The 27,488-nt window shown below is 42.8% G+C and overlaps 1 protein-coding gene across 2 annotated transcripts in view; it reads left to right on the top strand.

Moving 5' to 3' along the window:
* The window catches only part of FAM13A (family with sequence similarity 13, member A), a 130,828-nt gene extending 104,583 nt beyond the window's left edge, over positions 1-26,245 (top strand). For both annotated transcript variants that reach the window (XM_010586154.1, XM_010586155.1), the window contains exons 12-22: positions 2,538-2,688; positions 10,470-10,683; positions 11,071-11,209; positions 12,316-12,397; positions 12,536-12,756; positions 14,100-14,183; positions 18,302-18,397; positions 19,959-20,042; positions 24,059-24,255; positions 24,954-25,055; positions 26,119-26,245. In XM_010586154.1, the coding sequence (XP_010584456.1) occupies positions 2,538-2,688; positions 10,470-10,683; positions 11,071-11,209; positions 12,316-12,397; positions 12,536-12,756; positions 14,100-14,183; positions 18,302-18,397; positions 19,959-20,042; positions 24,059-24,255; positions 24,954-25,055; positions 26,119-26,245 (1,497 nt within the window). The remainder of the gene's footprint in view (positions 1-2,537; positions 2,689-10,469; positions 10,684-11,070; positions 11,210-12,315; positions 12,398-12,535; positions 12,757-14,099; positions 14,184-18,301; positions 18,398-19,958; positions 20,043-24,058; positions 24,256-24,953; positions 25,056-26,118) is intronic.
* Positions 26,246-27,488: the final 1,243 nt, after the last annotated feature.

The following is a 27,488-nucleotide window of genomic DNA, read 5'->3' as shown; positions in this document are numbered from 1 at the left end:
CTTCAGAACACCTAATGATTTATTCATTGTATTAGAGGCTACATCAGTGAGCAGGGAAAGGAGAGTAACTGGCCGCAGGCACACCACGGGCCTATTTTTAAACAGCTTTTAAAATATTTCCAACAACTGAAGTGACTTTAGAAGGAAGAAGACATTGATATGATCTTTCTAATATATCTGTAATGGAAATGTTTACCCATCTGGGAAGTGCTCTTATATCTCGTACAGATACCTTTTAAGAGTCTTAATAAGTCAGGACATTGTACACTCTTCATAGTAAGACATTTAACGCTGTAATTAGCAGCAGTGGTGGTGACAAGATGGTATTTTCAGGTTGCTCCCTTCGAAATTGTTCTTTGAAATTGTTCTTGATGTTATTACAAATAGCACCTGTTTTGAAACTTACTGCTTTATTTCCTTCAGCCTTAAAATACTGTGCTGGCAATTTAAATGCAGTTTATCAACTGGTACAGTTTGTTCTTTACTAAGCGTAGAAGACTGCCTGTCTCTGGCCACTGACCAGTCTTTCTGTTTGTAATGTACACTGACTGTTTAGATCCTGGCAAGAAGTTTGTTACTAGACCTTAAAGAAATATTTAAGTCCTCCCAACCTGGAAGCAGCTTAAAAGATATTGAATGGTGAATTAGCATTTTTCCATGTACAGCTCTCACAATAAACACGTTTGTAATCAGATTTAGAGTAAAGCTGTACGAGTTATTAGTGCTTGGCAAACTGTCATCTAGTGTTTCCTTTTGTTATAATGTTTCAAAAAGGCAATCTATTGAAATGAAAGGGAAATACAAACCTTATACAAATACAATGCAGAACAGTCTTTAAAAATACCAGGGTGTTCACCACCCAGGTTTTTAGAACTGTAGAACAGCCCAGGTTGGAAGGGACCTCAAAAGATTGCCTGGTCAGCCTTTCATGGGAAAGGGAACCTAGATGAGATTATCTAGCACCTTGCAAGATTGATGGGATTGAATCCAGATAAAAACATTTATTCATATGATTTGTCTACTGAGCAGGTTTTTTCCCACTCTACATGAAGCTTACTTGTTTTTCTCTGCTCAAAGTGGAAAAAAACCCCAACAAACACATCATTAGCTTTATGCACATGAAAAAAATTAAAAGTACCTTAGTGGCATGTACTAAGGATATTGATTTAGTACAGTTTGGCCATGCTTCTGGATTCACAGGTAAAATACGTCCAAATGTACCGGTTATTTTCTTTAAGCCCGTTTTCTTCACGCATCAGCATATGTAGATTGCCAACTAGATTATGAAAATACCTGCGGGGGATGGGGCAGGAGGAAATCTGCATGTTGACTACCTGCTAGACTCTATTTGAGAGAATTGTGCCTAAGCTGTTCTTACCAAGATCAAATAGTTTATGTAGTAATGTAATACTATCTATTTGGATAGCTCTGTGTTTGTTGGTGGGCTTATACGTATTGCACTGTATGTTTATGTATGTGCTTTACACTTCCTTTTCCCTACTGCCCTCTGTGAGGCATTACAGGTAATTTATTTCAGAGTGACAAAACTGCTCATGTCATCAAGCAGTATTACAGACACGCGCACTGTGTATCTGGATTGTGGGAATGGCAGTGATTTCTGCATAAATGCACACGACGTGTGGTATGTGCAGGGGTGAATAGTGGTGAGACAAAACAGCAGTTGCTTCTAGGTAGTACTAAATGATGAATCATTTACTTGAGAGCACTCTGCCTTTTTTTTTTTTTTCCTAAGTCATTGGATGCTTGTGTGAATTTTTTGGCTTTTTCCCAGAGTCCACACTGCTTCCAGCTGAGATGCCAAACCCCACTGCCGTTTGGATTTGCGCAACACTGCTTTAATACCCAGAGCTCCTCCATAAATAGTTCTGCTCTCCCCACGCCCAGCTAGAAAACAACCACAGGAAATGGGGAATGTGCAGCCAGCACAGCTTAGCTGGCACTAATTGATCTGAGCCAGCACAGCCTGCATGAGAGCATTCATGTACACAGCCTGCACTGCTTGCTGTCTGCGGCTGCTACCTCAGGAGCTCCGGTGCCTGCTTTTTAGAAGACACCATATTGCTACAGCCTTACAACAGCAGCAGCAGCGTTTTTGTTGTTGCTCCAAGGAGTTGTGCTCCTGTAGGAAGTGTACGCAGCTGCCCCCTCTTTCTCCCTTTCTCCGTGCCTTCCTCCCTCCCTTTTCATCCCAATCGATTACTGGAGGCTTTTTCAGCTGCATGCAGTTGTCAGGGCAGGCAGTCTCGGGAACTTGCAGTGGCTTTCTAAAGAAGGAAAAATTCAAGGAAGGCAGATGGACGGATGTTTTTACCGGTGTGAGTGAGCAATTAGTACGTAGGGGTCAACTGAGCAGGGGATTTGGAGCTAGAAACACCAGGGTTTGTTTGTTTGGATCTTTTTAGATAAAGGCATGAGCTTACTGCTGCTGTTACTGCAGGGTTTTTTTTCCTCCTTTGCCTCCTGAAACTTTTTTTTTTTTCTTTCTCTCTCATTTCTGTGGGTGTACGGGGATATAGCTGACTTCAAATATGAAGATTCAAGAGCATCCAAGCATTCCTGAAAACAAGTTGCAAAGAAATCAAGATGCTGATGATCAGGAAAACAGCTTTGTATCAGAAGTGCCTCGGCTGGATTTGACAGCACTGTGTGATGACAACAACTGGGAAGGTAGGATTGTGTGATGGCTGGTTGTATGAGTGAAACGAGAGAGGGAAACTGGAGCGAGCTGCGTATGTCTTTATGTGATCGCGCTTCCTTGCCAAAAACAACAGGAAAGCAATTTTGTCCTGAATATGGAGCTGAAAGTTTGGAGGAACTCTAAGTGAAATACTGGATGGGTACTAATTCTAATTGTCACTTAGAGGAAGAAAATTGTTTTATTCTTGAAGTTACTTTCATGTGCTGTTTAGTACTGTTAAGTCCCTGAGTGTTTTAGGGTAACATTTCTTGATGGCTGGTCACTCAAATATTAAGCTAGACTGCCCTACACCTCAAAGAAACTGAGTATTTCACAGTCTAAAAGGAACTTGCTTCTTTCTTCCTTTTCTTCCACTTCAACCACTATTTGGAAGTAATGATTTGGATATGAAAAGCACAGCTGGAAAAAAGACTGTCTATCTGCTACTCTGTCTTTTGATGGATCTTAGAAAAAACTTTTTTTTTATGTATGCTGTGAAAAAATTCTGATCACCAGCTCAAACAGCAGTGTTAAATTGCATGTGGTTTAAACTATTTTAATACTGTTTCTTAGCTCTCATCTCCAGAGTGCATGCTTGGTTGGCTGTTTGCACTGACTCACTTAAGAGTGGGAAATCTAGGGGAACTCTGTGGGTGCCATGAGCCTCAATTTCATTTGAAATTGAGATGAATTGAGGTGTCCAGCACCTCAGGGATCAGACGTTTTTGCAATTACAGAGCATGTCTCTGTGTTCAAGAAAGAATTTTTCTGTTAGTTTGTGCTTTAGGGGTGAAAGAGGGGCTTTGACAGGGAAGAAACGGGAAAACCTGAGTATGGTAGTTTAATAAAGCAAGAGAAGGAAAATGTGTAACTAATATATTGCTCTAAAAAAAACAATCTCTGAGAAACACTGAGAAGTTCCAAGTTCTCCGCTCCTGCCTCCACAGCATACATGACCTAGTATATTTTGCCTTTCCCTCTAGGAGAGAAGTAGCTACGACAGTTCAGGCGTGATTAAAGAAAACCTGCGGCCATGGCTGCCTTTCATTCAGCCAGGCAACTAGTCACCATGGACAGGAGATAATTTCTCCACTTGCTTGCTAGGCGGGGATTCCCTGGGTGGTATCACCACGCATGCAGTGTGGCTGATCAAAGCACCATGGAAGGGCTCCCAGGAGGCCTTGGTCGCCTCAGGTGTTTGCTGAGATGCTAATTAGCACTGCCCCGCAGGGTCTTGAGCCAGGGTGAGCACGTCTGTGTTCTCAGAGGTGATGTGTGGCTTCAGGCATCATGTGAACCTTTGGAAGTAATGACTCTTTTTTTTTTTTTTTTTTCTTTTTTCCTTGGTGGTTTACTAGTGGGAGTCATATGAATGCATGAAGGGGAGGACACAACTCCTTTCTGTCTGCCAGAGGCTCTCCCATTGTATGAAATAAGTTGCACCTTTGGTACAACTCCCTCTTCGTAGGCATGCTTTTACATTTGGATTCTAGCTTTCTTGCCCTGCAAGTATGAAACAGGATTGTGAGCACGTGTGACTGTGCTTGAAGAGTGCTTCTCTCTGATTCTTCCTTCCTCCATTCTGTTTACATGTATTTCACAAGAGGAGGAGGTGGGCAGTTGCAAAAGAATCAGTTGTCTGGGGTGAGAGAGATGTCATCTTCTAAAACATGTGCCTTCCAGAATCACCATTTTGTTGGCGCAGATGAAAGAGCACCGAAGTGGTGCCTTCTGTATCTCAGCAAGGAGAGACTGAGTCTTTCCTAGCTGTGGATGTAAAATCAAGCTCGCAGTAGCCAGGAAGGGGAAGATCTTAACGTCACCTCTCAGATTGTTTCTGCAGCTAACGGCAGAGTCTGTTGTTGAGACTGGCTTTGCAGGGCAGGGTGATACCACCCATCCACAGCTCTAGCAGCCAGGGCATCTTCCTTTCCCCTGCCAGCCGGCCTGTGTCACTCAAACCTTCGCACATCTCTTCAGGATCCGTGCCACAGCTCTGGTTGCATCCACAGTGAAAAGAGAAAGGGCTGTGCCTCCAAATACGGTAATGCTGAGTTACTTATTGCTCTGCTCTAGCAAATTTGGTAGGTCAATCTCTCAGGATATTACCCTTTCCTCCGGGACATAGTTGAGCTGACTTCTGAGGGCAGGGTCTTCTGTATCATACTGCAGGAGATACAGAGCATCTAGTGACCAGGGCAACTGCTGGGCCTTTCACAAGTGGCTCGTGAGAACAGTTACAGGTTGAGGGATTGCCTTCAGCTGTAGCTGTCACTGCATCGAGTCAAATGTTAGGAAAGAGCCTTGAAGAACGGGCACAAAATTACACAAGACAACCTTGTCCATTGACTAGCTTTTATTTGTCACTCAGGCAGGTTCTCCATCGTGTTAAGACCAGAGCTGCCTTAAAAACCCTCATTCAGGGGCAAAGAACTGTGATAACTGCTGCCAGGTGAGCTGGCAAGGCCCACTGCCTTTTATGTTACGCTAGAAATAATTTTTATTGGATTTTTTTTCTTTTTTCCCCTAACGTTCACTGCATAGTCAAATCTGTACACAAGAGGAGAGGTTTGCTGTACTTCTCCAGGCTATGTTCCCTTTACCTAAAGCTGAGCAGAGAGAGGACAGAGAAATTTGCTTCCTGCTTCCTCCAGTGCATAGGCTCACACCCTGCCATGTGCCCACCTTCTGCATCCACCTTGCCAGCTACACGTAGGGGCATATGCGTAGTAATCATCAGGCTATTGATGTAGTATGTAGGCAAAATTCAAGTGCTGAACACTTAGCCTAGGTGCATGTCCCACGGTCCAAGAGAAGTATTTTACTAATGTGCATTTGGTGGATGCAAATCAAATAGTTTTATTCTCAGGCTGGGTGTGAACTGAGCTGTCTCTGTGTACTGGGATGTCTGACTGCTAGGCTTGCTTGCTAAGCTGGTCAGTCAGTGCCAGCTGAGATGGCTTGCGAGCAAGCGTTTTCAGAGCTACTTCCATAGCAAAGATTTTTAATTGTTGTGGATTACATTTGAATCGAGTGCCATGAGCGAGGAAGACAGAGTGTTCTCTCACAGACCAGTGCTATTGTGCAGATTTCTTACCAAATGTTTCTAATTCAAGCTCAGAACTTGCTATCCTGCCCTCAAGGAAAATCTGGAAGTATGTTGCTCTCCATAATAGCAGCTGGCTCTGTCAGCAGCTTGGAGCTGAACAGGCAGTTCCGTAAATCAGTACGATGCGTGTGATTGCTGCCTACGTTGCCTGATTACTGACGCTTCAAAAAAAGTTCTGTGGATGAGTTTACAGTAACAAGCACTTAGGAAACAATCAGTGGACATTTTTCTACAAATTTCAAGCTTAAAAAAAAAAGAATAAAAGCAGAAGTTTAAAACACAATTTGAGTTCTCAGTGTAGAGAACTCAAGTATTGCAGCACTGAGACCCTGAGAGTAAAGCTGATCTACAAATAGTTTCGACACGGACTTAATTGATACTTTCCCATGGAAAAAACCGACAGAGCAGTGCAAAAAAATCCTAAGAGTATAGCAACAGGGAAACTGGATTTAGATTTCTTTTTTTTTCAACACTGCGGACTTAGATAGATCAGTGTATTTGTGTGTAACACTCTTTAGCATAAGAAATCCAGAGGTGAGGAAACACGCTGCATTTTTAATTACTATGTGTAGAAAAGAATAATTGCATTGTTTCCCGATTTTATTTTATTTTATAGCATCGATATCTTTAAAATTTATTTTTTCATTGTTTATTATGACATATTATAAACAAAATACAAAGTTGGCTTGCTAGCTGAGAGGTGTCATCTCACTGACTGAAAAGGCATGGTAGCGCTTTATTTGGGCCATTCTTTTTGATCTACGTAGAAAGAATACCTCCTGGTGTATTCAGACAAGGGTGTTTTCAAGCAGTATAAGATGAGTAAAATAGGTTGTTACTGAGCTAGTGAATGTTGGGGGTTTTAAATTGCTTTATTCGCTTCATTATGAGACATCTTTCTGGGGTCTTTCAAGTGGGATTTAATACTAGGACCTCAGGTGTCATAATTAGTTTAGGCTTTTTAATCCCTCCGGACCTACTTTGGTTTACAGCAGCTAAGTGTTGGCCTCCTTTGTTCGTCAGATGGGTGTGTGTAGAAGCAGTGTTAGAAGCACATATCAGCTGTGTGGCTGCAGAGAGGGAAACGGGAGATGCCTGCGGCATTTTGCTGGCTGAACCTCAAGTGGGATGTGTGTGTGGGCACCCCTCTGTTGGCCCTGCAGCCCCCAGTAAGCCTGTGGCAAATATACAATGTAATGATAAAAAAAGTCAGGTTTTGTCAGCAAGATGGCTTGGAGCTCACCAATAATACACCGGTTTGATTCAATTAATTTTCCTTCTTTCTCACATGACACAGGTTTATTAATATCTCCAGTCCTCTATGCAGCAGGTTGGCAGAGAGGTTGTATTGCTATAGGCATACGTGTGCCTACAGAGTTCTGCAGAGCAACACCTGGCAGATGGTTGACAAGCTTTGTTGAAAGATTAACTGATCGTGGGATTTTGAGAGGGAGTGCAGCACTTCTGAAGGACTGTAGGCTCCATACCAGCTTATTTCACTTCTTCTGTGCAGACTTAGAAAAGGCATACCTAAAAGAAATATGTTGAGAGTCTGACCGAGAAATAGAAAATTTTTTCACCCTTTCTTTGCACTGGTACAGCCATAGTGGTTAAATATTCTCAAGTATTTTTTTTCATGAAAGGTTGTCATTATGGAAAATGGGGAAATAAGTAGTACATGGAAAGAATGTGGAGATGAGTAGAAAACTGAGTTTTCTCTGAGCAAGAGAGATCTGTTCAAGACAGAAGATGAATAAGGGTAACTGCTCTGTCAAATCAATGGCAAAGAAAAGGTAAAACACATTCTTTACTGAGATTTTATTCTTCAATTAGCAGAAAGGGGAAAGGGTGACAACATTAATCCTGATAGCAAATACTTCAAACCTGAACCATTAAGTCCAGGAATTTAGCAGCCTTCAGAAAAAGCTCAGCACTTTGATAGCTATCTTGGATAAATGAATAACAAGAGATATTATGTATTCTGTTAAAGAGGAATTGGTTGATTGTGCACTGTCAGAAAAAGTGGCAGCTTACCCTTAGTGGGTTCCTGTATATTTGTGCAATCCAGCGATTCCAGTGCTTCCAGCTGAAGCGCCTGGCCCCTGGCCAGTATGAGAGAGAAGGCAGTTGGACTACAGCTCTGGTCCACTTCATGACCTGATGTAGATAAAATTCATAATTCTACATGCCTAAATATGTTCCTTAATTAATTGCTGTGTTACTTGCTGGGGGTTAGCCATTTCGTGTCCAGATGAGATTTTTTTTCTTCTAAATATTTACAGTCAGCAAGGGAAACAAGTTACCCATAGAGTCAGGCCTTCCAGGAGCAAGGGTTAAAAACAGCTGATATTCTATAGCAGCCATTTCTTCTGTCAAGTCTCAAATTTGACTCTTCCTTTTAGGAGTTTTTTCCTTCTCCTTTTTAACACTTTCTCCTTTGGAATGTGAGTTTCAATTTTGAAATCAACACAATAGAAAGTACACATACCTCGGTCCCCACTAGCTTGCATAAAGCGCTTTGCTGTCTTTTGGGGTTTGATCAGAGGCTCTTTGAGCCATTGCAATTCCCTGAATGTCGCATTCTATCTGGTATATAAATCCACCTTGGGACAAAGTCACATGCATCATACATGATTAATAATGGCTTTGTTAGCTGGTGTGGTAGGAGCTTAACTTGGTTGCTGCTAAATATGCTGCTGATTCCTTCTGAGTTTGTTCCATCTCTGTAAATCCCATGGAGGTGTGATTTAACAATTTCCAAGAGCAAAGTCTGTTTAGGGATGAGAGTGTATTCCAAAAATTGGAAGTGAGAGATGTCTGGTAGAATCACGTGCATCACTTAACATTTTTCTAGCAGAAATTGAGGTATCAAATCTGTTCCTTTTGTTTTATTAGCCTTTATTTTGCTACAAGAGATTTTGTGAGGACCTTCCTGAAATCATGAGAGATTCAGGGAAGTGTGCGACACCGAAGTGTCACAGTTTAGCTGAAGCATTTGCCCTTTGTTTCACCTTCCTTCTTACCAGATCCCTTGAGCAAAATATTTCAGGTATTAAGAACTGCCAAGGTTGAATGTAGCTTAGAAAAAACTCTTGTTCCAGGAATTAACTGAGAGAAGTTCAGGCTACATAAGCTTTCCAATCCATGGCAAAACAGCCTACATACACCTGGGACTTGCACACCTCATCAAAGTAGCCTCTGCGAGCTGGCCTTTTATGTGCTTCATTTATCACAACACCTGTGAGAGGCAAAAACCCCCAGCCATCCCTTTCAGAGCAATGCATCAGTTTGCATGCAGCACCAGCCTCTAAGCAGAGGCGTGCCATTTATATTCATGTGCTAAGGAAGAAGGGAAGAGGAGGAGAGCATCGTTTGATGCTGTATACAGGCAAAATACCGCCAAGCCTGTCATTACTGAATTGTGGATGATCTGCGCTGTCCAAATTGTACATGGGGGGGAATATTAAACAGCGTAGAGGTTCTGTAAGGGAATCCTCATGCAATCTGTTCTGAGCTATGAAAATCTTAACCTTGTTCGGCAAAAGGAAATACTGCCTTTATTCAAAAATTGACAACTTCAAAAGCCCCTTCTCTTCATGGAAGAAGAGTAGACACACTGGGCACAGGAAATAGAGTCCATAGTTCTGTGACTGGTCTGGGAGCTTTCTATAAGGTTTTTGTTTTGTTACTTGACTCTAGAACTATTCATTAGATTTATAAGTTCAAAGCCTGGCTCTTAAACTGTCTAATCCTGTGGTGCTAATTAGGAGCATGCAAATCAGCTTAGTAAACTATCTGAACACAAAACGTTAGACTCCTTATGGCATCTGGAGGGAGTGATCACAAGATTGAGGCGATTGCTTTCCATGGGCTCCACTATGCTAATCAGCAATGCTAAGTTGGGTTTCCCTTTATCCCACTCCACCATGTCCCTGTAGAACATCACTTTTACTTCCAGCTGGTTAGATCATACAGGGGACTGAAGATTTCCTCACTTTTCTACCATGCAGTTAAGCAGCACGATTGCATGTGAAAGATAAAAGGGAGAAACTGACCATATTACCATCGTTGTTAATTTACAGGCGAGGCACCCTGTGGAACAGGTAGTAAGGTGAGACGCCTTTTCCTTGCAGACTTAGAAGAACGTATGCTTACTCCTAGTCTTTGAATTTCCAATAACAGGCTGCAGGGTCGTATTGGAGTGCTGGAGGCTATGGAAGGACAATTAATATACTATTCATTTACAGCACTTGTACATCCTGAAACTGAAAAAAAATCCTCCTGTAATCCAGTTGCCTTCTTTTATACTGCTGAGTGCCAATAATTCTCTCTTGCCCAGCATAACTTTTTCCTCAAAGGTGCTGGCTGGCGATAGCCTTGTATGGTGTCAGTCCATGGCAATCACTGGCCAACTTTTGGGTACAGTTTTCTGTTGCACCTAGGAGATTATTTATGTTTGTGTAGAGTACCCACTACTGGCCAGGCAATGCTTTGCATTGCTTTGCATGCTGGGCACATGCAAGTAATGACCCAGAGAATGCCTGACGACAAGGAATTGTGGTCCAGGAGAAACGGGTCAGGAGTCATTAGAAAAGTTGCCTGGAGCCTGTCATACGTGTAAAACAAAAACGATAAAACCAGCCTTTGTCTTACTGTTCCCAGAACCCATCCGTGCTCTTTCCTCATGGCAGCGAGACGGCTTAGACTCAGATGAGGCTCGCCTTTCCCCGCAGGCCGGTCGCTTAATTCGCCAGCTTCTGGATGAGGACAGCGATCCTATGCTGTCCCCTCGCTTCTATGCCTATGGACAGAGCCAGCAGTACCTGGATGATACAGAAGTGCCTCCTTCCCCTCCCAATTCTCATTCCTTCATGAGGTGGGTTGTGATTTGCCTGTGCTGACTCTCACCCCAAGCTGTAAAGGGTTTGCACAGTTGCATCGAGCAAAGTCTCCTTGGATCGCATACGCTGGATAGCTATGCTGTGTTGAGTTTCTGTTCCTGCTGATGGGAAACTGGTATTTTTAGAAAAGTTCTTGGTAACTAATCGTTTCTTGGTTTGTGAATTAGTATCTAGGGAATTGCTGCTGTTGAAAGAGGCTGTTACAGCATCTTTTGCTATCTGTCATTACAGAGTAGCAACATAGCTTTCTCACTTCTGTGGGATTTGCCTTTATTTACACAAAGTTTTAAGTGGTCTTCTCTGTGTGAAGATGTACTGTGGCTGTTTGGATAAGCTCTTCTTGCAATCTCTGCTCTTGGTAGGAGGCGGAGTTCATCTTTGGGATCTTATGAAGATGACAGAGAGGACCTTACCCCTGCACAACTCACCCGGAAGATTCAGGGACTGAAGAAAAAGATCAGGAGATTTGAGGACAAATTCGAAGAGGAGAGGAAATACAGAGTGAGTCTCTAGGAGATAAGCATTTGTATGGAGAGGTATGCATTAGCAACAAAGGGAAGGGACATCAGAGAAGTCTGTCAAACATGCAGAGGGCTTGAAAGCTTTTATAAGGAAAAAAAATAAAAAATAAAAAAGGTGCTGCCCAAAAAAAGAAAACTTGCATCCCCACCAAGCGAATTACCTTTCCAGGCGTTATGTACTATCAGTGCAGCACAAAAGATAGCTTAATAAACTCACAGGAGTTTGGTCACTGCTTAAGGCGGTTTGCCAAAAGCACACGCTCAGTGTGTAGGAATAGCTATGTTAAACTTCTGCTTGTTTATTTATTCAAGTTCAGCTTATGGGAAGCACAGTTGTGCATCTCATTTGCATGATGCTAATCCTAGGACACCAGTGCTTTGCAGAGGAGAGAGAGCAGCTGCCTTTACTCCTGAGCAAGGAACTACAGTCAAGTGCTGCTGAGCAGTAGCAGTGTACTGTACTCTAATTATTCCTGACATGTCCTTCTGATGCACAGAAGGCTTTTTAAGGATCTAAAGCTTTGCATGTGTGCATCTTTGTTGGTGATCTAAACCACAAAGGATTGTACTTGAAAGGATCTTGCCTGCAGCAGAACAGGCTGGAAGAAAGGCTCAGAGCTTGCTGTAGCCTAGCATTTGGGTTATTTTGGTGTCTTTGGATGGAAGGCAGCCTTTGGTGTGGATACACACACGCATCCTAACACTTCTCAAACTGTTCGTGCTAGGCTTCCTCTATTTTGGATGTGCCCTCTTCTTAGGAAACAGTAGGCACAAGGATTCCAGCGTGCATCTGGCCCTCTGAACCACTCCTACAACTTAATGTTTGCCATCAAAAGTTTAGTGTTTTCTAAAAAGAAAATCAATCTCATGATGCCCCTAAGAGACAGTGTTGTGACAGGCAGGAGCAATTAAAGCAAGGTCTGAAATGAACTGCTCAGAGGTATGCAGGTGCCCGTCAGATGTCAGTGCCCATGCTCTATTCTGGGTCCAAATGCTGTTGTGCCTCTTTTTGTGACACAAGCTTGTTTCGGTGGGTCTCTCTTGTTGGTTTAACACAGATTCAGCATGACTGTTCTTTCCTCCCAGCCTTCCCACAGTGACAAAGCAGCCAACCCTGAAGTGCTCAAATGGACAAATGATTTGGCCAAATTCCGAAAGCAACTTAAAGGTGAGCAGCCACCACTAGTGCACCTTTTGGGGGCAGCTGGACTCTGCCTCATTTAAATTTGATGTTAGGCAGCGATCCTGTCACTGTCACATTTTAAGAGAAAAAATATTCATCTTCCCCCAAATGTCCCTGTTTTAGAGTCAAAACTGAAGATATCAGAGGAGGACCTTGGCCCTGTTGTGCGTCAGCGAAGCAACACGCTCCCCAAGAGCTTCGGCTCTCAGCTTGAAAAGGATGATGACAAGAAGCAAGACCTGTCAGATAAATCTGCCAAGCCTGCCGTGGAAGTGACCCTTGATTCTATCCAGAAGAAGCTTCAAGAAAAAAGAACAGAGACAAACCGACCTGAAGATATTAAGGTACAATGTAGACAGATCATATTTAGGACTTAAAGTACAAGTTGGTAACTCATGGCTGCACAGTCACTTCTGAAAGCCCTGTGGTCTTCTACATTTTGTCACAAAGTCTGCAACCTTTACTCCTGGCTCAGTTGCTTTAGTTCCTTTCCCTCTGCCTTTAGTATCTGATCTTTTTCTTCCCAGAGCTCAGTTTCTATTGAATGTTATTGTGTGTTCTTTTTCTGATCCTTGTATATTCCAAGTAACGTTTCTGAATTACTGCAATATTTCCTGCCCCATATTTGGCTATTTCTGTTGTTACGTCCAAAGGCTTTGGGCAAATTCTGAGTCTTCCAGTGATTCTGGAGATTGGGTCATCTGTTTTCTTCTAGTTCACTCCAAAGCTGAATGCTCTTTATCGCTGCTCTTCAGAGTTTCACATTGAGCTCTGTCAGCTGCTGTAATCTCTGAGGGTTATCAGCAGGGAGGTCTTTGTGTCTGATGTTGCTAGGTCCTGAGGTTTGGGCAGCCTTGTAAGTGAAGTCCTTGAGTCTGCTGACGTGTAAATTGTGCAGTGCTTTGTAAGAGAGGTGCAGACACCATTATTTTTGTTTACTTGATCTGCAGAAGATGATGATACACACAGTGTGTGTTTGGCTGTTTTCTGATGGTAGCAAGAATCCACAGCCTGGCCATTTAAAGAGAGCCTGTGATAGTATTTGGTGCAGTGATAGAGAGAGAAGGCTCGGTGTCAGGCAAGTTCAGTGAGGGAACTCTGGCAAACTTAGGGAAGTTTTCTCCAATGTCTGCCCTTTTTTTGGCTTGGTCCCCTCAGCCTGTCTGCCAGAGCTTTTCACTCCATAGCAGAATTGGCAGAAGGAGATGGTCTGACTGCACTTCAGTTCTTGGTAAAGTGTGTTTGTGGCAGTCAAAGCAAAGATGGTGAGCTTTTGCAAGAGGTGCTGGAGCTTGTCTTAGATTTGGAGAAAAAGAACAAACGTGTTTTGTGGCAGAATTTACACTTTGGATCTTAACTGAAAAAGAGCCACCATCATTAAAAGTTGCGTACCATTGTTCTTTCAAAGCACACTTGATAATCGATAAATCCCCCTTATGTACATAAAATTCCTTCATATGCAAAGTTATATGGTTTTAATCTGTCTGCATTGTGCATAGGTTGCTACTCACATTAACGGCCTCTTTGGCCATATAGCTGGGAAAAGAGGACCGGAAGGCAGAGATAAGGCTTCAAAACATTAATGACAAAATGACATGACTTTGGTTAGGCCACAAATAAGTATTGTTTGAGTCCAAGAATCTGACCTTTTTTATTTCCTCCTCTTTCTCTGTGCCACTTTTCACAGGACATGACAAGAGATCAGATAGCAGCTGAAAAAGTGGCTCTCCAAAAAGCTTTGCTGTATTATGAAAGCATTCATGGCAGACCGGTATGTACAGCAGCATTTTTTTCAAAGTACATCTTTATATGTCTTTGTCTGTGGCAAGTGATCCCGCTAATGCTCCTTTGATGTCAGTCGCTAGAACTTCTTGCTGTTCAAACCACATGTGCATCCTCTAATCCACCTCCATGATCCTTCACTACTGCTACTGAGGGGTCTGTTCTCAGCAAGGTGATGTCTGCACACAGCGCTGGGCTTGGCAAATACCTATAGGCTGAATGTGCATTATTCTGGCATCACACTCACCAGGATCCACAGACATCCAGTTTAAGGCCCAGCGGACTCGCCAGCTTTGCCGGGGATACAGTCTGCACCAGAATAGTTGTGTGTGGTCCCCCATCCAACCAGGAGTTTTGCAGTTTGCTAGTATTAATGGCTAACTGGGAATACATGTGTGCATACATTGCTCCTTTTTAGAGGAGCTGCACTGTGTTGCTCCCAGCACCGTGCTGTTTGCACAATCCTCTTGTGCCAAAGGTTTCATGAAACAGTTTGTCTCCTAAGCATTTCAGCATAAGTTGAGAGGAGATTTCATTCTTCCCCTGAGAAATGGAGGGTTTTTTCCATGTGCCAGTGGAAGTGAAGGGCATGAGGTTTTTCTTTAACAAAGGAAAATAATTTGTGAAGACAGAGAATTAAGTATCGTCTACTGTTGATCTCTGCAGTGGCAGAAACAGAGTGGCTTCCAGGCCACCAAGTTGGCTTTATATGAATCCCTTCTCTCACTGATGACATTATAATCTTTGCTACCAGCTGTATAGGTAAAGTAACTTAATTTCAGAGTGGTGCTAATCCCTTGAGCAGTGGCTTGGGAGCAGCAAATTACTGCTGATAGGGAATACTTGAGTAGTGGAGCTGACAAATCTGTCATTCTGCTTCTGCATGGGATTCCTGATCTCTTCCTTCCTTTTGCTCCTGAATTATTTCCTCCTTTGTCCATTGTTTTTAAAAAAGTCTCACTAATTTATTTAAATGCCTTCATGAAGTGCTAATATTGTACAGTCACATATACCAGCAATTGAAAACAGCATAGTTGTATGAGAGGACATGCAGTTTTATTCTTGTGTAAAATAGCAAAAGGCCAGCACAAGGGAATCCACTTAACCTTCCCTGTCTTCTCCATGAGACCAAGTCTGCTTTTGCTGCTTTTACAAGGATATAAACCAACAGGTGGCATCTCATTGAAGTGAACTCGCTTAAATCTGTTTAAAAAGAGAACATGCCCAGAGCCTAGCTTGTCAGCATACTTTTTTTTTTCTTCCCTTTCTGATGCTTTATTTATACAACTGCTTTTTATTTTGTTTGTTTTTAAGTAAGCAGTCTATACCTAGCAACACTGAACTGCATGGCAAAGAAGACTGCAGCTGATCAGCTTTTGCTGTTTCCAGCTCCTGGCACTGCAGCAGTGGAAAAGTACTGAGAGCTTGAGGAGAATGGGGATAGTTCAGCCAAGTATTTTTTTTTCCTAAAGATATTTAACTAAACAAGAAAAACAATGGAGCTCAGATTTGTTGTGCAACTGGGTCTTTCTGCACCAGTGATAGATGAACCTGCAAAGGTGGAACTGAACTGTTTTAGTTAAGCCAAAAAGTCCATCTGCAGAAACTCTTGAGCTGCTCTAACAATGCAAGCAATGGTCTGTTCCTCAGCTGCTGCTCTTTTGCCATGTGGAGCATGCCCCAGAGTTGAGTCAAAGGCTCCATTATTCCAACAGTCTTTTTGCATTTTGATGTTCTCCCAAAATATACTTGGGTTTTGCTGGTATTACTTATGTTTACCTACTGAGACAGTTTGTCCATGTGCTAAATGTTTTCTGTCAGAATCTGCTTTCTGTTAAGTGTGCTGGTGTAAGTCTGCAGGGCTGATGCAGGCCCCATACACTTAACTTCCAATGCCTAAATTAATTCCCTGTGTTCTTCCTCCATACTGATATTCAGACACTGAAGTGTGTAACTTATTTTTTCCATTCTTCAGCATACCTAAGGATTTTTTGCACATTCCAAGGTTTATGGGTTTTTTCTGTACAGAACAGTGCTATTTATCGACTTTGAAATGTCGTTAATTGAAGGTTTGGTTCTCAGCCTCAGCATAGTCTTTTTTTTTCTTTTTTTTTTTTTAAGTAACAGAGGCTGTCTGAGCCAATAGTAGTTCTGTGCCTCCTGTTCTACTAACTGCTAACCTGTTAAAGCTAGGAATAATACAGTATTTTATACATATATATATAGGCTACCCAGTTTCTCCAGTTGCACGCTTGATTGGTTGCAGAGAAACGTCCAAAGGTGGAGGCAGCTTGCTAGCCAGTGCAATTGAATGCAGACACATCAACACAAAACTCGATACAGAGAGGGCTGAGTGAATTGTTTGATGCTGCTCACATCTCTCTAATGCATGCAAGCTGCTTAACTCAACAAACAGCCAGCTTGAGGCTGTAGAGTATTGGAGCCTAACTGTGCTTCAGAGGTTTGGGCCATGCAGGCCCTAGAGCTTGGACTGCCCATCTCTATGCCCCTTATCAGGCTTGGGGATGTTTGCATGGAAGCCAGAAAGGAATAAAAAGGCCTTCCTCCCTATTCATCTGCTTTCAACATAGGAAATAGGCTTGGTTATCAGGAGGAGGGTGCTACTTCCAGATTCTTAGAGTTCATCCCTGCCAGTCCCGCTCCTGGCAATATTTACAGCTCTTCTGCCCCTTGCCAATCAACACTCTCTCCTGCTCTGGAGGGAGGATGTGAAAGCTTTAGAAAGCTTACTGCAGTGAAAGTCAACTGCAGACAAAGTAAAAGACAGTTCATTTTAAAATTTCCTCCCTGTCTCAAGCTGTATTCCCTTTCCTTCTATTTCTGTCGTAGAAAGGGAGACTGTACAAAGCTCATCACTGTTGATGTTGATTTTTATAGGGCAGCTGTTCATATGTTCTGGTGATTAGCAACAGTAAAAAGCCTTGAGGAAGATAGGCATGACATCAGAATCAGTTAAAGCTTCCCCTCATAAGAGCTTTATAATCTAAAGTTAGACAAAAGATCTAATGGAAGGACAGTAATAGGATGTGGGTCAGACAGGGCTGAATACAAAGAAAGACAGTGATCAGGTTGGTTCTGCTGAGTATTTTGTTTGTTTGTTTTCTAACCCTGCTGTAACAAAACATTGAAGAAACAAAACCCAACTTCCTCACAACTACCACTTAGTTGGACAGACCTTTGCTTTCCCACACTAGCTACTGTCTGTTAGTCTGTTAGGTCTTCCCTTCTCCTGCACTGTCTAGCGCTCAGTACTACTGAGATTTTCGGCTTAGCTTGGATCTGAAAGAAAAACAGAAATGAACACTCAGAGTTTGTAAGACAATCAGAGGAGGGAGCGTGACATGCAGCTAGGAGGAGTGGAGTAAGGGACAGAGCAATGTAAGGAAGGCCTGGGGTGGGCATCACAGCACTGTTCTGTCTTCTCTATGCCACACGGCCCTTGCACCTTCATCCCTTCTCAGCTCTATAGTAACTTCTCCCCAGCAACGTTGCTGGGAGGAGGGGTGGAGAGCAAGGTTAGGGGGTTAAAAAGATGAACGGCTGGCTTGGACAGGAAATGAGGAGAAATAGCAAAGCCGGAAAGTCAGCTTTTGTGAAATCTGTCATTTAATCTACCCTGGGAAGGTCTCCTTACATTGCACTATCCAGTCATCGCAGCTCCTTTCTCTTTTCGTGGGTCATAAACACTGCCTCTGAGGTCCCAGCCACAAGAATAAGGGTGGGAAACCTCATGTTGTGCCTTACAATGGTAGACGTGATTACAAGCACAGACTGCTGCCTCTATGGGTCATTTTGTGCTGTGGACATATGATACCTAAGTTGGTCATTTAAACCACCTGTCTCATACAGCCGCATTACAAGACACCCCACAGCTTGGGTGCTGCTTCATCTGTCATCTGGGACAGGAGATGGAATGACATACATGAGCACTTGCATTACCAGTTTCAGGGCTAATGCTGCTAACCTGTCATCCTCATGAAATTCCCTTCGACCCCCTCTGACTAACAGCGAACAGAGGCACATGCATTATAGAGTGCAGCCTATCTGCTACAGGCTTCACGGATCTCGCTTCTTTTTCCTTTTCAGGTTACCAAAAATGAACGACAGGTGATGAAGCCATTGTATGACAGGTATCGCTTGGTCAAGCAGATCCTCTCCAGAGCCAACACCATCCCTATCATTGTGAGTAGAGCATTCTTTTGGGGGCTGTTTCTTTGGTTTTGAGCTGGGGAAACGGGAATCACCACACTTTCACATACAACAGAATCACTGAGGCCAAGTCCCAACCTCTGTTATCACTCGAAGTCCAAGCAGATGAGTGAATCAATGACACACCGTATACTGAAGTCAGGCAAAGCTGGTCAGGGGACTTTAGTGCCCACCCATGAGCCATGGGGCACATCTCACCTTGTGTTGTTTCTCCTCTTTCCATTGAGCTGCTGCTGTTATTTCATCATCTTGTGTTTGGCTACAGCCTCACTTCCCTTTCCTTACCAACCCACTGTGAGCTGTAGGTCTTCCATGCTGCTTGGTTACACAGGATTGTATGTCAGGAACATGGACTTGTGTGGGTCCCACAGGAGATACCAGTCTCCTTGGCTGAGAGAAAGGGCCCACAGTCTCCTAACGCTTCATTTGTATTAAAGAGATCCTGCAATTGGTGGATATTCCCTCATTCGATGTGGTGCTTTGGCAAGGAGGCGCTGCCACCAGCAAGGAATCCAGTGCACCCCTCTAGGGAGCAAATGCACTATCTCTGATTTTAGACAACTTGTGTAGGCCACTTTTTAAAAATTATTTGATCTAAAAAATATACACAGAATACTTTTATCCTGTCTATGGAAAGAGAATTGTTTCATCATGGTTCCTGTTTACTCTGTCATGTATGATCCTGTACTTTTTTTTTGTGGTTCCCAAGCAGCACTTGTGTCCTGGCCATTTTTTGTAGACGGCCAGTGAAGTGAATAGACTGGCACAGCGTTATTCAGTGCAGTCACACTGAGAAGTGGGTTTTCTTGTGCAAATAGTGGGAGGTCATCCTGCATTTAAAACAAAACAAAAAGCTGTTCCTCTTTGAATATGCAAAGTACTCCCCAGAACGTGTCCTGTGAAGATGGTGCTGGCAATCAAGAAGGAAGAAACCATGTACTTGCGCATGGGCAGTTCGTTCAACACAAAGCTCTCAAAAGAGAGCTCATGTCCTGTTTAGACACAAAACTGAAATTGCACAGTGGCCAGCAGAGGAGAGACAAGACTGGCTTTCCCCAGTTCCTTGAGTGAGAACAGTGAGAGGCTCATGCAGAGGCAGGATACATTTGAAAATCCATCTCTACATCATTAGACACTTCAGTAGGAAATCAAGGAAAGCGAGCATGGAGAGTCTAGCTGGGCTTACACTGTAGCTCTGGAGAGCCTACCAAATGTTGTGTGTGTGTATGGGCCTCAGGCTGGGGATTATTTTCTTGCAGCCTTTACTTTTGTAGCTCCTGCCCAGCTAGTATTCCAGCATCCAAGCTTTTTTCTTAAAAGTGTTTGGCAGCGATGTCCCTTGCTAAGCAACATCCTGAGAGAAAACAGCCCAAGGTTCAGGGGATTTGCCAGGCATGTTTTTCTTCTTTAAGAAATAGATTTCTCCTGATGGTCCATCGATGAGCTGAGAGTGAATGTGTGAGAATGAGCTGAGAGCAGGTGGTGGAGGAGAAAGGGGTTCATAATGTAACATACTTGTTAACACCTGTCACAGGGTTCCCCCTCCAGCAAGCGGAGAAGCCCTTTGCTGCAGCCAATTATCGAGGGCGAAACAGCTTCCTTCTTCAAGGAGATAAAGGTGAAGACCTCCAGCTGCTAACTAATTGCTCAGTTTGCATCAATTTTCCCCTTATACCAATGAAAGAGAATGATTGATATTTTTTTCCATCAGTGTTGATTTTTTTGCAGTGTCCTCCTGAAAAATCAGTAGCTGCTTTAAGCCTCACCAGTTCTGATCAAATTCTTCCCTTGTTGTAGATAAGTCTACAGTATTTCCTTGGCTTTGCATTCTTTCCCATCCTTCTCCTTCCCCCTCCACCTGCACATAATATATTTTATTTTGCTTTAAAAAAAAAAAAAATCACAATTACCTTTGTACCTTGGTTTTTTTCTTGCTTTCCTCCTTTCTTTTTAATGACACTAACTTGTTTTGTGGTAGTTTCTCTCACTCCAAAGCTCTGTGGCTTGCACACAGCACCATGGCGGGAATGAGTTCTCACAGAACTAACGTTCGCACGTGGAGCCAACCGGGGCACTTACGGGATCCTTACCTACTCCCATTCACGTGCTTATTTTATCCAGGGCTCTTTGTGACCACCCTGTGAAGGGTATTTCTAATCAAGTCACATGAGGATGGAAGTAAGAAGAACTCGGTTTTGCTAGTTAACACTTGGTCGGATTTGGATGGCAGGATTGTTGTGTTTTTTTCTTGTGCTGCTGTGGGGTAGTAATTCTTGGTGGTGAAGACTGCTACAGTATTGGGCCTTCTTCCCCTGAGTAGGGAAGTCCAATGATTGACCAGGACACACAGCATGGAGCTGGGCCCTGGCTTGCTCTCGTTACCCTTGCAATGTAATGGGAAAAATGTGCTTCAGTCCACTTGGGTCATTTATCCATTGTCCAGACAGAGTTTGGTTAATGGTGTAAATACTGCAGACCTAGACATCCAAGATGATGTGATTATTAGTCAAATAAAGTAGATTGTATATTAATGGACTATTCAAGGCACATATTCATTAAAACCAGATTGCAGACTGAAGATGTTAAGCTGCTGTTTGGAGGCTGGTTTATCATCACTGAGCTCTCTGCATTTTCTAGATAACTGCTGGATCAAATCTGCAGTAGTGGCCTGGTGGGGTATATTTTTGTTTGGTTTTGGTTTTTTTCTTTCAATGTGTCCTCTATTTTTCACCTATGCTTGCAACTGGAGTCAAAACTTATAGCTGTCAATTATGGTTATCTCTGAGCAGCACGGCTGGTGCTGTGCCAGGGCAGCATCGCAGCAAGCTCAGCAGTGTCCTGCAGGGAATACAAACCTTGAGAGGTTTCTGACTGAAGATCTGGGTGACAGCCTTAAGAGCATTAACACTTACGTGCCTATTAACACTTAAAGGGGACCCTGTGAAGCTGCATGTGGTAGCTTTGCACTGAACTACACTCAGAACGAAAGAGAGGAAATTGCCAAAAGGCCCCAAAACTTGCCCCCTGCATAGCTCCACTATGGGCAGAGTACTGCCTAACTTGACAGGCCCCTGACACTGTTGGGTTTTTCAATTTTGGGTGGGTTTTTTGAAGCATTTGGGAGTGTTGGGTAAGAGCTTGAAAGGAAATTTGAGGTGAAGCCTTACCAAGCGTTTGGGTACAATATCTTTAATATTGTCAGTGTGGAAAAAAATCGTTGGGAAGCTTGCTTGCTGGGAGTGCTGATGATGGGATGCTCTGGGGATTTTATATTTGTAACTCCGGAAAATTTAAATGCCTTGTGATTGCCTGAAGATCCAAGCAGGTGCAAGCCAAATGGATCTAGCCAATGAAGATCATTCTGGTTCAAGGTGTAAATGCCAGTTCAGGTTTAAAATAAGATTCCCATGTGAGACTTGTTTAAAGCAAAGGCCTTAGATGGCCGTTTCCATTTGAGTTCTCGCTAAGAATCCTTTTAATTCACTCCTTCATTTTAAACAGCAAAATGCTTTAAGAGGTCTTGTGACAGCCAGATGTAGTGTTTGGGCACCAAGGTCTAAACAAGTGAAATTTCTACGCTTTCTTTTCCTCCCATGGGCTTCCATTGGCAGGAGGCTTGCTCCTGAGCTCTGGGCCAGAGTAATCTTTGCTGGCTTCGGCGGTGTGCTGGTGCCCTGGAGTGCGGCAAGCAAGACGGGCTCGTGGGCGTCTGTGGGGAAGACACCTTGCATCCGTCCTCGGGAGCAGTTTGTCACACTGCTTATGAAAATTGTCCCTTTCCTTTCTCTCCAGAAGAGGAATTCAGAAGCAACTTGCTCTTCCAGGAAAAGGCACAGGAGCTCCTTCTTTGGTGCCAGAGAGATTCCCCTAAAATAAAGCATCCCATTTTTACTGCTTAGATTGACTTAGCAGATCCTCCTCCATGCTACAGCAGGATTGGCGTTCTCCTGCTTCAGTCCTAGTTGCCCTTACCCGGCAGGGCAGGATGGCACACCTGGGGACTGGTAAATGGCAGTGAGCAATGGTCTCCCCTCCCCAGCCCAGCCTGAAGTTGTTTGCAGGGTTTAAGGACAGTACGTGTCTGCTGTTTTATGTCTTCTGTTTAAAATATATAATTTACATCTGGATAAATGGTCTTATCTAATCATATGCTAAGTATTGCTTTAACTTTCTCAAGTTCCCTGCAGATTTTCCTGAGATGTATTCAAACTTCTGTGTATCTTTTGTTATTATTATTACTCAAAACTTCTCCCCAGCTAATCTTGTTTTATATCCTCAAGCCTCCATCTTGGCTGTAGTTCTCAGCTTGTGGCTTTGCATTGCATTTTCATGGCCTAGAGCTTTAACATAAAAGTAAAACTCTGGGCAAACTCTGATTTCATCTAAATGTATGCATTTATAAATCACTGACTTTGAGGATTTAATGGGACTATGCCAGGTCCTAGTGTTACTTTCTCCCTTTTTGCTTGAAATAGGGGGGTAATCTCTTAGGAATAATTGAACTATTCACAAGGAATTGCATGAAAAAAGTAAAGAAAATGTCTTCTTTTGATCCCAGTGCAACAATGTATTTTTGCATACACCTGAAGACTTCAGTGATATTAGCCCTCAAAAGCTTTTAAAGATATGCATGTGCTTAGATCCTTCCTGGCTAGGGTTACATGGTTGTAAAATAAATATATATACACATACATACATATTTAAGAGACTTACTGTCCATGCTGGCATTTATTACCTTCCTCTAATGCTCATGCCCCATTCCTTATATTAAGGTTGAAAACTGCCTTCTAGAAATGTCTCTGTAAGTAAGAGAAAACTGGGCTGTGTTCCCTGATAATCCAGATGATTTCTGGACAGTGTCGCAGGACAAGCCCAACATTTGAGAATGCTATGAATTAGCAAGTACCAAGTGTAGCAGAGACTTTCAAATTTTGTGCCTGTAAATTTTGCAAAAAATTAGAACGCAACCAATTCATCAGTGTACTTCAGGGAAATTGCACTGGGCAGAGTGTTTCCGCTCCAATTTTTAATGTATTCCAGCTAAATGGTACAGAGCTGATGTCGGGAACACGTTGGCAACAGCAGTCCTTTTACAGTCAGTCATATCCCACATTTGGGCCATTGAAAGACTGATCTGAGCTCATTGATATCACTGTACGAGCATTTGAGGTCTTGAATTCAGCCATTAGAGAGAGCTGTTGAGCTGCATCTATTGGGAGAATATTTCGCATTTTAACCTGGCAATCTGTATGCTGCAGGTGTATTTGCAGGGAAACGTAGAGGATGGCTGGTATGCTTTAGGCTACATTCATAATGACTGTAAGTGTTTTTCTTTACATCAGAATACATAAATTAAACAAACAGGTTGCTAAGAACCCCAGGTATTTTTTCACTCAGTTTTGTTGCCCGACCCAATCTGAGTTGGTGGCTGCAGTTTCTCTGACATGCTTTGGGTACAGGGTGTCTTACTGATGGTCTTCTGGTGTCCCGTATTGCTTAGCAATTAAAGTGCCTGCTCTGCCTATCCACTTTTCATATCTGTTCCCCAGTGCATGTGGTGAAAGGAGGTACCTGTTTCTGAGAAGGGAAGCAGTAACCTATTCTGTTACGGGGGTGCTCTGTCCCTCTCTGTAGGAGGAAGAGGAGGGGTCTGAGGAGGACAGCAATGTGAAGCCAGATTTCACAATTACCATGAAAACAGATTTCAACGTGCGTAGCTTCTTTGATCAACTGGAAGATGATGCTGACGGCTTTGTTTCCCCAGTGGATGATAAGATGCCATCTAGGAGCAATCAGGATATGGGGCTTTCAAATCTTCATGAAGCATCCATGTATGTTGAATTCACAGGCAACTTCAAAAAGTTATTTCTTGCTAAGATAGCATTTTATTTGTCAGAAGAGTGTCTAGATCTTTTTGTTTCCATTTATGATCTGAGTCAGAAGGTTTTGTGCTTTAATTTTTAAATGCAATAGACCCTCATATGAAAGGGTTTGGGAAGAAACTGCCTTGTCCTGATACTGATACTTAACTTCTGCAGCTTTGGATTCTAGCCCTAAATAGTAGCTCCACTTCACCAGTGGCAAGCCTTTATCATGAAAACAACCCTGTAGTCTACAAGGTTTTTCAGGTTTTAGAGAGGTCAAGTTGAACTAGCTTTGCTAGTTTGAAGCACCTAGGTCTGATGCAAACACACGTACACCATAGCCTTAAGTCGTGACCATTGAGTCTTGATCTTATAAAAGTCACCAAACCCAGACCCATCTTCAGCAAGTAAGTTTCACAGAGTTAGTGCTGAATTGCGAAATGCATGCTTGACCTTCTTAGAGGCTTCAGCTTAAGTGTATGATCGTTCTGCTGAGCTAAATTAAGAGAGCTTTTTGCTGCAAGTAATATCAGGTTGCCAGAGCTGCTTGCAGGAGCAGGTCCATTGCTTGGCATATGTACAACCATACATTTGTAGATTTACTGTATGTTTCCTGTTATAATTGTGTACATACCTATAATCTTGTTTATATTTAAACCCAACAGCCCTGAACTCCTAGAGCAGCTCCAAGAAGTCAGGGAAGAGAAAAAGCGAATCAGAAAAAAATTGAGAGACTTTGAAGATAATTTTTTCCGACAAAATGGAAGGTAATAATTTCTCAGCTGTCTTTCTGTCCTTCAGCTACTTTTAATCTGTTTGGCATCTGCAAAGACCTCCAAATATGGAAAGTTACCTGAATTCACTATTACATATCTCTTCATCATCAGTGTTTTACCCACATTCTTTATAGTTGCCAATTAAAATGAATTACTTCTTGCCTGCCCCCACAAAGAACTTCAGGGACCACGGCCTCTTTGAAAACTTTCTCTTAGGACAAGCAGTGAGAAGCAAAAGTACAGATTGTGAAAATCCAGCTGCTTCAAACACAGCTGACCAGAATGGTGGAAGAGTTTATCAGGAATAAAATAATTATGTTTTTTATGTTTTTTTTTATGATGTATGTTTACATTTCTATCCTAATCTTGTTTGTCTGTGAGGTATTCAGACACTAGTTTAACAAGTATTTGTGCTTTAGTGTAGCTGGGTTTATTGTTTTCAGAAAAAATCCCTCATTAATGAGCTGATAGAATGTTTTAATGTATTTATACTCTTAAATTATCTTGTTGGTTTCTTGCTGCTAGTCATCATCCTTATAGGTTCTCGTAAAATCACTGAAAACTTAGAAGTTTCATGTAAGCTAAGAGAAATCTGATCAGATATCATCCTCCTTTTCACAAGTGTGCCTGTGTTCATGTAAGTGATGTGGTGCCAAGCCAGGAGAGGCTGTATTTTATTTTGCCATGCTAGCAAGCTGACATTCAGATGGCTCCTGAAATGTTTTTCAGCTGTTTTGTAGAGGCTGGCAATTTCAGAGAAGTAGGGCATGCTTCAAGTAGGGTTTTGCATTTGGAACCATGGGATTGTGTTCAGCCTCAATATGCAAGCGTTCCATGCTTTGTTGGAGCAGTTTGTTAGCCCCTCTGTTTTTGGTTGGTTGGTTGTTGGGTTGGTTTTTTTCCCTCTCAAAGGATAAAAGTTTTGGTTTTGTTCCCTGATGGGGTGTGGAGGAGAGGAGCTGCTTTTTTAGGTCATCTTGGGCAACAGAGGGAGGCTGCTGAGGGAGGATGTCATGTTACAGAAATGCTCATGATCTGCTTTCACTCCCCCTAGGAACGTGCAGAAAGAAGACCGCACTCCTATGGCTGAAGAATACAATGAATACAAGCAGATTAAGGCCAAGCTGAGGCTGCTGGAGGTCCTGATCAGTAAAAGAGATACTAGCTCCAAGATCATGTAAAGGAGGAGATTGTTTTTGCCAGTAAACAAAGAAGAGAGAGCACCAAATGGACAAATGCATGAAGTGGATGCAGTGGGAGCCTGGCTGGGGAGAGCTGAGGAGCTCCCTGGGAACTGAAGGGCCATTCCCAGAGGCGGGAGGGGGAGGAAAGGTGGCTTTCCATCACTCTCTACACTTGCTGTTGCCCACTTTCTCCAGGCCTGATGCCCAAAATGGAGTTTGCCAGTGTAGGAGACATGACGCTGCGCTCAGTGACTTCAGTGAAGGGATCCTTCTGTTTTGATTTGCTTACAGATCCTGTAATATTTAGACTATCAAAGGCAGCCATGCTATTCTTTTTCCCAGGATATCATAGCAAGAGACAAAGTAGGATGAATAGTGATTAAATCATCAAATAGCTTCTACTTTAGTTTAACAGGCAAGTGCCCTGACTGATCTTATGTGAAGGCAGAAGTCAGATAGCACCAAGACTGTTCTGTTCTCTTGTAGCTACAGTAAAGATTCCTCAGACTTTTGACCTGACTGTTTGGAGTCCAGCATCTTCCTTTGCTCTAGATAAATGCTGTAAGAATCTCCCAGTCATCACTCAGATGGTATAAGTTACAGTTTTGCCTAGGCTTGAGTTGGGTTTTCTTCCCACTTTTTTGATGGCCACTTTGACTGAAGTAGAAGAAAGTACTTGCATGTCTGGGAGAGCAAAGAAAATGAGCTATGCAGCAAGGTTCTTGCCAGCTCATTCCACTTGGAAGGCGATACTGTAACATTATGACCATGTTCAGGGAACTGGGAAGAAAAGAGGTTTTAAAAGCTTTAGGTCAGAATCCCTTGGGATTTTGGTAGCTGATTGGTTAAATGTCTGGTGTCAAATATCTGGAAGGTATCTGGAAGACCCACCCCATTTGATACAGACATAAGAGTCCAAGCTGAATAGTCCATGTGAGTGTCATACGTACTTGCTAGCCTAAATTTTGTTCTTTATGTACACCATCAGTCAGACTGTGTGGGCTGCAGCAGTGACACTGTGATGGTGGCAACAGAGGATGGTCTTTTCTTCCCAGTGTGTATTGGTGGTATACCAGCACAGAGGATACTGCAGGGAACTGAAAGCCTAGAGCTGTGCTCTGCCTATAGAAAGGGCCCATGTCTCAGGTGCGGGTTTTGACAATTCAGCATTTTTCAAATTAGTTTATGACTTTCAGAAAAGAAAGTCCCAAGACAAAGAACCCAAGTCGGTTCAGGTGCT

This window comes from Haliaeetus leucocephalus, unplaced genomic scaffold, assembly GCF_000737465.1.
Source record: "Haliaeetus leucocephalus isolate CR32 unplaced genomic scaffold, Haliaeetus_leucocephalus-4.0 Scaffold140, whole genome shotgun sequence".
NCBI lineage: Eukaryota > Metazoa > Chordata > Aves > Accipitriformes > Accipitridae > Haliaeetus > Haliaeetus leucocephalus.
This window is presented reverse-complemented; position numbering and strand designations above follow the sequence as displayed.